Genomic DNA, 12,152 nt, shown 5'->3' on the forward strand with positions numbered 1-12,152 from the left:
GGTAATCATTCAGCAAAAATTTAAATAGTGAGGGATTGTGAGTTAAATCTTAGGAGCTTAAGCTTAATATATCTGTCTGCATGCAGATGTTGGGTATGGTCACCCTCAATGCTCAGGGTAGCCCAATTCTAGGTCCACTTGGGAGACATCAGTATTTTAGCATGGAGTTGCAGGGAATAGAAGAAATAAATAGCAGAAACACTCATGGAAGAATGGAATACGTAATAGTGCAGACCGCAGAATACGTAATTGGAATACGTAATAGTGCAGACTGCAGTAACAAAACTTCTGCCAAATGTCATAAGCAAGAATTTTTATTTTATTTTAGAAAACTAATGTAGGTGTTCAAAATAAATATTCATTACGCACAAGTCCACAAACCACTGCTAGCAGTCAAACAAAAGTGGACCTAGGATTGGGATATCCTGAGCATCGACCATCCCAACATCTGCATGGAAATAGACATATTTTCCACAAGTGTTCATCATAGGTTGTGTACATCATTCACCTATGATCATTTACAATCTTATCAGATGTAAGGTACAATACCTTGCAGCTGCAAAATTTGCAGTTTGGTGTAAAGACACCTTCGGACCATTTGCAGCAACAAAGTGTTTCGTTTGTATCTATTTATCAACTGCTAGTGAAGGATTTTGCTATACCCTTTCATACACAAAAGTTGGTGTTTGACATGTATACTCACCTGCCTTCATTCTTCTATCTCCAGCTCACAAGCACAAAAAGCATGACATGCTACAGCCCTGTGACACCGAATACCCAGCCTTCATACATGAAACCTCAATCCAGGAGGCCAATGGACTCATCGAGTGTGGCGACTGCCAAAAGTGAGTCTTGTCTACCTACAATTTGAATGCTGGGTTTCTGATGTATCCTGCAGCCCCAGGGATCTTGGTGTATACCAAGCCATATGTGAGAAAGTACCCTCAGCACCCTATTCCGCATGGTCCCTAAGCTTGCTTTTGATTGGTCAGTGGGGATGAACAATGAGATGCCTTCTTTTACACAGGAAAACATAGTCGCTGACACCTTCCCCTTCCTACTTTGAACACTTTCTAAAACAAATATCCGTTTTCCTATTTTTGTCAAGGTCATAGTTACATAGTTAGTAAGGTTGAATAAAGACACCAGTCTATCCAGTTCAACCTGAGTGAGTGTCTACAATTGTCCCTATCCCTGTACATTACATGCTCACACGGTCCCTACCCTCAAGGAGCCCACAATCCAAGGTCTCCATTCATATACTAGGGACAATTTTGGACAGAAGCCAATTAACCTACCAGCATGTCTTTGGAGTGTGGGAGGAAACCCGGAGTACCCAGAGGACGTGGTTGGGATTCGAACCAGCGACCCTATTTAGTACTAGGCGAGAGTGCCTAGTTTGTTTTTTTTTAACTCTTTTTATTGCAAAAAATTGAAATACAGTTTACTCAATAGAATAATGCTCATTATAAATAGATATGCAATAACAGAGCAAGATAACAAAAACAGGTGGAGTTCTTCTTTAAAGGAGAACTTCAGGAATTGTTTTTCAAGGACTGTGGGTCTTTAGTAGAGGTAATATGTAAACTAAACCTATCTTTATCCCAATGAACTCTGATGGGATTTCAGCAGTTCAATTATTTGAATTAAATTAGTTCCTGTGATAAAATTCTATGACACCACTAATTCTGTTAAAACAATGAATGGGGACTTGAAGCATTGTGTTACTGGCACAGTTGTGCTCTCGTCAAAGTTTTTGGAGAGCCATATCTGGCAAAGGACAGCACAAATATATGTATAACTATCACATTCGACCCACATTACTTCCCACAGTCCTTACCAAAGATTTTTCCTAGAGCTTTCCTTTAATGTCACAGTATAATTAGTATATAAGGTAGTTATGTAATGTTCTGTATGTGTTACAGTCACTTCTGGTCTATGCTGTGAGTGCCATCTTGGGGCTAGCTTGCTACACTGCAGGCTTTAAACCAAGAGCTGTGTTTTAAGTATATGTAAATCACAACAATTTTCTCTTATTTGTTCCCATTTGGTCTGTTAAATTTAGCACTAAGGCCGCGTACACACGCGGGGACTGTTCGCCCAACTTTGTCCGTCAAACAGTTTCAGCAAACAGTCCGCTCAAAATTAGCATGGACGGACTTGCCCACACACGACGAACGAACAGTTTGCTGAAACTGTGCGCGATGACGTGAACGGCACGTACGACGGGACGGAAAATACAACGTCCTATACACTGCATTATAACTTTCGGCGTGTAAATCCTTTCTGAGCATGCGCGGAACTTAGTTTGACGAACAAGCCTACACACGAGGGGACTGTTCGCTGTTTCAGCGGACAGTTTTACGGAATTTCCGAAAAACCTTGTTCAGCGGACTGTTCGCTGAAACTGTCCGCTGAAAGCCCACACACGAGCGGACTGTCCGCCGAAACACTGTTCAGCGGACAAAGTTGGGCGAACAGTCCCCGCGTGTGTACGCGGCCTAAGAGTATTTTGTTATATGTTCAGTAAGTGCAGAAAATACCTGATGATCCTGCAAGAAAACTTACCAGCTTATAACATTGTGTGGTCTCTGCCTCTGCTGCTCTCTTATCAGGTACAGTATCTCACAAAAGTGAGTACACCCCTCACATTTTTGTAAATATTTTATTATATCTTTTCATGTGACAACACTGAAGAAATGACACTTTGCTACAATGTAAAGTAGTGAGTGTACAGCTTGTATAACAGTGTAAATTTGCTGTCCCCTCAAAATAACTGAGCACATGGCGATTATTGTTGAAACCACTGGCAACAAAAGTGACACCCCTAATTGAAAATGTCCAAATCGGGCACCAATTAGCCATTTTCCCTCCCTAGTGTCCTGTGACTCGTTAGTGTTACAAGGTCTCAGGTGTGAATGGGGAGCAGGTGTGTTAAAGTTATCTCTCTCACTCTCTCATACTGGTCACTGGAAGTTCAACATGGCACCTCATGGCAAAGAACTCTCTAAGGATGTGAAAAACAAATGATTGCTCTACATAAAGATGGCCTAGGCTATAAGAAGATTGCCAAGACCCTGAAACTGAGCTGCAGCATGGTAGCCAAGACCATGGTAGCCATGACTATACAGTGGTTTAACACGACACTCAGAACGGGCCTTGACATTGTCGACCAAAGAAGTTGAGTGCACATGCTCAGTGTCACTTGCAGAGGTTTCTGTGGAAAATAGACGTTTGAGTGCTGCCAGCATTGCTGCAGAAGTTGAAGTGGTGGGGGGTCAGCCTGTCAGTGCTCAGACCATACTCCGCATACTGCAACAAATTGGTCTGCATGGCTGTCGTCCCAGAAGGAAGCCTCTTCTAAAGATGATGCACAAGAAAGGCCGCAGTTTGCTGAAGATAAGCAGACTAAGGACATGGATTACTGGAACCATGTCCTGTGGTCTGATGAGACCAAGATAAACATATTTAGTTCAGATGGTGTCAAACGTGTGTGTCGGCAACCAGGTGAAGAGTACAAAGACAAGTGTGTCTTGCCTACAATCAAGCATGGTGGTGGGAGTGTCATGGTTTGGGGCTGCATGAGTGCTGCCGGCACTGGGGAGCTACAGTTCATTGACTGATCCATGAATGACAACATGTACTGTGACATACTAAAGCCAAGCATGATCCCCTCCCTTCGGAGACTGGGCGCAAGGCAGTATTCCAACATGATAACGACCCCTCATACACCTCCAAGATGACCACTGACTTGCTAAAGAAGCTAAGGGTAAAGGTGATGGGCTGGACAAGCATGTCTCCAGAACCTAAACCCTATTGAGCATCTGTGGGGCATCCCCAAACGGAAGGTGGAGGAATGCAAGGTCTCTAACATCCACCAGCTCCATGATGTCAGCACGAAGAAGTGGCCAGTGGCAACCTGTGAAGCTCTGGTTAACTCCATGCCCAAGAGGATTAAGGCAGTACTGGAAAAGAATGGTGGCCACACAAAATATTGACACTTTGGGCCCAATTTGGACATTTTCACTTAGTGGCTGTGTGTTGAGTTATTTTGAGGGGACAGCAAATTTACACTGTTATACAAGCTGTACACTTACTACTTTACATTGTAGCAAAGTGTAATTTCTTCAGCGTTGTCCCATGAAAGGGTATAACAAAATATTTACAAAAATGTGGGGGGTGTACTCACTTTTGTGAGATACTGTATGGAGGTCACAGGTTTCTTCATGGGATACAAACCTCCCCTTCCCCTATATTATGAAGATGAGGAGAGTGGAAGTATTTTGTAGTCCTAGCATGCTTCCTGTCCTAGTGCAACAATGATGCCTTTCCATAGATACAGAATGGTAAGTGAACGTCATCACTCTAGGACAGGAAGTGTGTTACTGGCAGTATCACAATGCGAAAAATAAGAGTATAAAGCCTGAAAAAGTAAACGAATGCAGCCAGCACATCTAAGGACTGGTCAGATGCAATATCCTATGCAGGGTGGGTTTAGAGTTTAAAGAGTTCTAGATCAATTTTGTTTTAGCTATATACATTTTCAATCTGATATTTTATATATTTTTTTTTTATATGTCTGTAAAATAATAACTTTTCAAAAAAGCATTTTATACAGCATGTACTGTATAAATGAATTATACTGGTGTCAAAGAACACTAGGGGTATTCTAAGGAGACAGAAAAGCTGAAGCCCTTTCCTTTAGACTCGCTCCTAAATGGAGCCAACAGGGAGAGAGGAGAAAAAAGGCGATTCATTCATATGTGTGCTGTTGGGGGGACTTAAACACCCTTAATAACCAGACCAATTTTCAGCTTTCGTTGTTCTCACATTTTGAATGACAATTACTCAGTCATGCAACACTGTACCCACATGAAATTTTTGTCCTTTTTTTCACACAAATAGAGCTTTCTTTTGGTGGTATTTAATCACCGCTGGGTTTTTAATTTTTTGTGCTATAAAAGAAAAAAAGACAGAAAATTGTGTAGAAAAAAAAATGAATTTTTCTTTGTTTCTGTTATAAAATTTAGCAGATTAGTAATTTTTCTTCATAAATTTTGGCCAAAATGTATACCACTACATATCTTTGGTAAAAATAAGTACAAATTGGTGGATATTATTTGGTCTTTGTGAAAGTTATATAGTCCACAAGCTATGGTGCCAATATCTGAAAATTGATCCCACCTGAGGTACTGATGGCCTGTCTCATTTTTTGAGACCCTAACATGCCAGAAAAGTACAAATACCCCCCAAATTACCCCTTTTTGGAAAGAAGACATTCCAAGGTATTTAGTAAGAGGCATGATGAGTTTTTTTAAGTTGTCATTTTTTCCCATAATTCTTTGCAAAATCAAGGTTTTTTTTTCCACAAAATTGTCATATTATCAGTTTATTTTCTCACACACAGCACATGCATACCACAAATTACACCCCAAAATACATTCTGCTATTACTCGGCGATGCCACATGTGTGAGACTTTTACACAGCGTGGCCACATACAGAGGCCCAACATGCAGGAAGCACCATCAGGCGTTCTGGAGCACCCAGGACAATTCTCACATTTCTCTCCTACATATAAAAATCATAATTTATTTTCTAGAAAATTACATAGAACCCCAAAACATTATATATGTTTTTTTAGCAAAGAACCTAGAGAATACAATGGTGGTTGTTGCAAGGGGAGCTTTAAAAAAAATGTTTTTTTTATTGTTCATTTTTTTTTTTTAGTTTGACACTTTTTTCCCCAAAAATAAATTTTTTGATCACTTTTATTCCTATTACAAGGAATGTAAACATCCCTAATAGGAATATGGCATGACAGGTCCTCTTTACAGTGAGATATGGGGTCAATAAGACCCTACATCTCACCTCTAGGCTGAGAAGTCTGAAATAAAAAAAATAGGATTTTTAAAACTGTGTCCTATGATGTACTCCAAGAAAAGCATTTTACAGGTAAGCCTTTTTAAAAATCCTATTTTTTTTATCGTACATCATAGGACAGAGTCTCAAGTAATTACTTGGTGGGATGTCCCATAGCAATGCTACTTGAGGGGAGGGAGACACAACCCGTAGGGTAACCCCCAGACCTGAGGACTTATACTGCTGCCTGCAGCACACTGCGCCCAAAGGCGATATCCTCATTCCATCTTACATGCACTTGATAAAATTTTGCAAATGTATGTACTGAACGTAAGAAGGAAAAAAGTGCATAAATATAAATAAATGAATGAAAAACGAGCTAGCTGCACACCCCTAAGTATTCTAGAGAGAATAAAAAGAAGAGTTCCCCTTGGGGTTTTCAGGCAGCAACAAGAAGCAGAAATAAATTCATAAAAATTTATATTTGTTTTATTGGTTCAACGGCTTATTTGCCATCATAGATTAAAAATACAGGCTCTGGTATATAATATTATAGCATATCCGTGGATAAAGAGTATATGCAACATTTAATAAAAAATAGGTTATAGGAACAATTTACAAATACAACACTTTTTCAAAAGTTGCAAATAGCACCCGGGCTGCCCCAATGCATTTCGACCTTCAGAGAGTCACGGTCTTCTTCAGGGGGTAAGAGACAACAGAGCCCTGGCGAAAGGAGTAGTTATATTGTATATTCTTCAGATGATCAAAGAAAAAAAGGACTCTCAATATAGTAAATTTTAACCGAAAAATTAATATAGTATCAGAAATTTGTTTTGATAATATTTACCAATTCCACCGAACCAATGCTTTTCAACCAGAGACGTCTAATAAAATCTGAAAAACGGAACAATGCCTTCCCTCAAAGGGTCATCCTGGATCCGCTGCCCCCCGTTTAGACCCACCTCAACCTCCCCCAAGGTGGACAAAGGAGGGGGGGGGAAGAAAAGGGAGGAACACGACTTCACGGGGGCATCGATCGCTAGCTTATAAGAATTGACAGTATCTGGAGTTTCCCCCGGGAGATCAGAGGAACAGAGGAGGAGGTTCTTGGCACACCCAAGGTGGCCACACCTAAAAATAATGAAATACAATGAGATATGGAGCAAATACATCACAAAATATATATATATATATTATAACTAGATATTTAACTGAAGTGTTGCATATATTATGCTAATCTACAATAGCGTAGATAAGTGGGAATAGTAAAATAAGAGGGGAATGCCACTATGTTTCCCAAATAATATTTAAACAAATAATAAACAGGTGTGATGTTCCATACTGTGATAATCAGTATTATGCTAAATGATGTGAATGTAGTAAAAAAAAAAAAAATAATGATGATAATGGACTAGTGATGCAAGTAAACCAAAATATGTGACAGTGTGTGAGGGAAGGGAAATAACAACCATAACTGTGTGTACTAAATCAATAACCCCATAAGCGTGTGGTGAAATACCAAAATGGTGGTGTGTGGTGATGGTATGAATAGTGATAAAAAATGCAAAAAATAAAAAATATATTAATGGCATCAGTGAATAATAATGTATTACCTGCGTATTATATCTGCCGCACTTATATTGTATTCTGCAGATAACTAAATTAGCCCCTTAAAGCGAGTAACGAAAAGCCCCCAGTGCCTCAACGGCCCTAAAGCTAAATCAAAAATATGATAGTTACCAAACTTCATATAGTATCAATAGAGAGAAATACAGCAAAAAGAGAGATATCTCTCTTCAGCATGCTCCATACCTGTTTCAATGATCTATTTGAATGGTGTTCTAGGATTCAAATGAAGAGGTCCTGACTATTGCACCTTATTTATAGCACTTACTAATTTGTTAGATTAGATACAGGTGGGATTCTCCTCCTATTTATGGATGTGTCAGCTCTCCACCTATCCGCTGCTCCCCTTGACCACCAGAGGCATATTTACGGCTCCTGTCAATTCCTCGGCGTTCCGGAAGGCACATTGTGCCCCGGAAATCCCGTTGTCTCCGACGCAACCCGCGTGATGTCACGGTGATGTGCGCGCACCTGCGCAGTGCAATACTCCCCATAGAACCCGGGGAGAGCCCGCGCAGGCGCAATGCACAGACCGCGACGTCCGGCGGCAATCACGGAATGCCGCCGGCACGGAATTTACCACCCCCAGCTAATCTAGCCTAGGGAGATCGGGGACGGGAGACAATAAAAAAGTGCTCCATCGTCCCCTCCCCGTGCCAGGAAGCCAGCGAAACCCCCGATATGGTCCGACCCCAATCAGAACAACAGATCCATAATGCCCAAGGAGAATTACATAAAGTGGCAATACATCAATAATACAGTATAGCTATCACTAGTGATACATAGTATTGTCAGAATAATAAATACCACCATTATTGTTACACTGCTTCATGCTATGGTATGGTTAGTAATAATTCAGTTACGATCCTGGGAGAGAGAGGGGAGAGCGAAGGATAGGGAGAGGACCGGGACAAAGGATGGGAGAAGGGAAAGAAGGGGAGAGAGGGAAAGAGAAAACAGAGAAACAGTGACTAAACCCACATTATAACAATAGTGGGATTTATTTTATATTTCTTTGCCCTCCTTGGCCTGTATCAATTCATTTACTATATTAACTCGTTTTGCCTGAAGTATAACCTTTTAGGAAAGGTGCAAACGAGATTGCCTCATTAAGGCCTGGATATTGTGTAGCTTGAAGTGAATGTATCCACTTTTGTTCAATTTGTACCAATGTCTTGTTCCAATCACCGCCTCGTTTGGGAATGTGTACCCTATCTAAGGCGGTGAAAATAATTTTTGGCATAATATAATCGTGATATGTGACCGCATGTCTGCCAAGGGGAAGGTAGATGTTACCAATTTGCATACTATATGCGTGTTTCGAAATCCTACACCAGAATTTTTGTTTGGTCTTTCCTACGTAGTAGGCCCCACATTCACAAGTCATCAAATATACGACCCCACAGGTCTGACAATTGACAAAATGTTTAGGTCGATAAATTCGGCCATTGGATAACTTAAATATTCTATCTTTTCTTATTAGTGAACAGTGTGCACAACTGCCACATGGAAAGGTGCCCAAAGTTGTGCAATGTGTTTTATTAGTCGAATCTGAAAACTCACTCCTTACCAGCCTGTCCTTTAGCGATGTGGCTCGTTTAAACGTGATTAAGGGAAGAGGAGACACAAAGTGCCTCACTGTCTCATCATCTCTTAGAATAGACCAATGTCTCTTAATTATGGTATTAATCTCTTTATGCTGTATAGAAAAACGTGTTATAATGCAAGTCTTCTCATCTTTTTGATTTTTACCACTTTTAGAAGATTTTAATAGTAAGGAATCTCTGATTTGCCCAATAGTTGAATTGTACGCCCGACGAAGGCATTTGCGACTGTAGCCGCGAGCAAGTAGTCGACTTTGAAGATTGTCGGCCTCACTTTTAAAGGATACCTCACTGGAACAGTTCCTTCTCAGCTGAAGGTATTGTCCATAGGGTATGGAATTTATTAGGGGGCGAGGATGGAAACTATCTGCATGCAATATAGTATTGCCAGCAGTGATTTTTCTGTACAAGGTAGTAGAAAGATTACCTGACTAATCCAATTCAATCTTGACATCCAAGAATGTCACAGATTTGACATCATAGTTTAAGGTAAATTTCAAATTAAACTTGTTAGTGTTGAGTAAATCAAAAAACTCAGAGTTTCCCTTGAGCCTCTCCAAACGATGAAGACGTCATCGATGTACCTGAGCCAGATAAACACCTGGCCCAGGTACCCGACGAGGCCCCCCATCAATGGAGAGAGATCTTTCCCACTCCCCCAGGTACAGATTGGCGTAGGATGGGGCACAACATATCCCCATCGCTACGCCCTGCACCTGGAGGAAGTGGGAACCATCAAAGGAAAAATAGTTATTTAACCACTTGAGATCCGCGCTATTGCCAAATGACGGCATTAGCGCGGACCTACATTTCCAGGACTACGTCTATTGACGTCGTCCTGGTTACGAGCGGCCTGCGCGCCCCCTGAGGGGCGCGCGCGGCGCGCTCTGTGATCGGCGAGTCCATGAGACTCGCCTGATCACCGATCCGTGTAAGGGGTCGATCCCGACCCCTTATCACGTGATCAGCTGTCAGCCAATGACAGCTGATCATGTGACAGAACGGAGCCGGTAATCGGCTATTATTCCTCCTCGCGCTGACAGCGCGAGGAGAGAAAAAAAAAGCCGATCACCGGCGGCCGTGATCGGGACATCAGTCCCGATCACAGCCAGCAATACAGCTGACCACCTGCCCCCTGCCAGTGCCCACCTGCCCACCGCAGTGCCATCCTGAATGAAAGTGCCCCCCATTAGTGCCACCCAGCAGTGCCCATAGTGCCCCCAGCGCCACCCACAGTGCCACCCACAATGCCACCCACAGTGCCATCCAGCAGTGCCACCAACAGTGCCACCCACAGTGCCCACAATCTGCCGCAAAGGTGCTGCACCCCAGTGCCGCCCATCAGTGCCCAGCAGTGCCGCCCATCAGTGCCCAGCAGTGCCGCCCATCAGTGCCCAGCAGTGCCACCTATCAGAGCCACCTATCAGTGCCACCTATCAGTGCCCATCAGTCCCATCTATCAGTGGTACCTATCAGTGCCCATCCGTGCCACTTATCCGTGCCACCCATCCATGCCATCTTATCTGTGCCCATCTTTGCCCATCAGTGCCGCCTTATCTGTGCCGATCGGTGCCGCCTTATCTGTGCCTATTAGTGCCGCCTTAACTATGCCTATCAGTGCCCACCAGTGCAGCCTATCAGTGCCCACCAATGCAGCCTATCAGTGCCCACCAATGCAGCCCATCAGTGCCCACCAATGCAGCCCATCAGTGCCCACCAATGCAGCCCATCAGTGCCCACCAATGCAGCCCATCAGTGCCCACCAATGCAGCCATCAGTGCCGCCTAATCAGCGCACTTCAATGAAGGAGAAAAATGACCCGTTTGCAAAATTGTATAACAAACTATTAAAACATGATTTTTTATTTTTATTTTTTTGCATCTTTTTTTGTTTGTTTAGCAAAAAATAAAACTCCGAGCTGTAACTAAATACCACCAAAAGAAAGCTCTATTTGTGGGAAAAAAATGATAAAAATTTCATTTGGGTACAGTGTTGTATGACCGCGCAATTGTCATTCAAAGTGCATCAGCGCTGAAAGCTGAAAATTGGTCTGGGACTGAGGGGGGTTTAAGTGCCCAGTAAGCAAGTGGTTAAAATGTAATCAAGGCCATTCAAAATAAATGTATTGAATGACCCATCCTGATAAGGATTACGACTCAAAACATCATGAATGGAAGAGAGGCCCATATTGTGCGGGATGGAACAGTATAACGATTCCACATCAATGGTAACAAGAAGTACCTGAGCCGGTAGTTTGAGTGTTTTAATTATTTGCAAAAAAAGTGAATAGTGTCCTTAACCACTTGCTTACTGGGCACTTAAACCCCCCTCAGTCCCAGACCAATTTTCAGCTTTCAGCGCTGATGCACTTTGAATGATAATTGCGCGGGCATACAACACTGTACCCAAATGAAATTTTTATCATTTTTTTCCCTCAAATAGAGCTTTCTTTTGGTGGTATTTAGTTACAGCTCGGAGTTTTATTTTTTGCTAAACAAACAAAAAAAATAAAAAAAATAAATCATGTTTTAATAGTTTGTTCTAAAATTTTGCAAACGGGTCATTTTTCTCCTTCATTGAAGTGCGCTGATTAGGCGGCACTGATAGGCTGCATTGGTGGGCACTGATGGGCTGAATTGGTGGGCACTGATGGGCTGCATTGGTGGGCACTGATAGGCTGCACTGGTGGGCACTGATAGGCTGCACTGGTGGGCACTGATAGGCTGCACTGATAGGCACAGATAAGGCGGCACCGATGGGCACAGATAAGGTGGCACAGATAAGATGGGCACAGATAAGATGGCACGGATGGGTGGCACGGATGGGTACCACTGATAGATGGGACTGATGGGCACTGATAGGTGGCTCTGATAGGTGGCACTGCTGGGCGGCACTGCTGGGCGGCACTGCTGGGCACTGATGGGCGGCACTGGGGTGCAGCACCTTTGAGGCAGATTGTGGGCACTGTGGGTGGCACTGCTGGGTGGCACTGTGGGTGGCACTGTGGGCACTGCTGGGTGGCACTGTGGGCACTGCTGGGTGGCACTGACGGGGGGCAC

At 42.7% G+C, this 12,152-nt stretch overlaps 1 protein-coding gene across 5 annotated transcripts in view; it reads left to right on the forward strand.

The window, feature by feature from the left end:
* The window catches only part of CACNA2D4 (calcium voltage-gated channel auxiliary subunit alpha2delta 4), a 398,531-nt gene that overhangs the window by 364,428 nt on the left and 21,951 nt on the right, over positions 1-12,152 (forward strand). For all 5 annotated transcript variants that reach the window (XM_077468886.1, XM_077468888.1, XM_077468889.1 and 2 more), the window contains one exon: positions 728-845. In XM_077468886.1, coding sequence (XP_077325012.1) covers positions 728-845 — 118 coding nt within the window. The remainder of the gene's footprint in view (positions 1-727; positions 846-12,152) is intronic.

The sequence above is a fragment of the Lithobates pipiens genome, unplaced genomic scaffold (genome assembly GCF_037356315.1).
Source record: "Lithobates pipiens isolate NorthernLeopardFrog02 unplaced genomic scaffold, aLitPip1_a1.2 Scaffold_8, whole genome shotgun sequence".
NCBI lineage: Eukaryota > Metazoa > Chordata > Amphibia > Anura > Ranidae > Lithobates > Lithobates pipiens.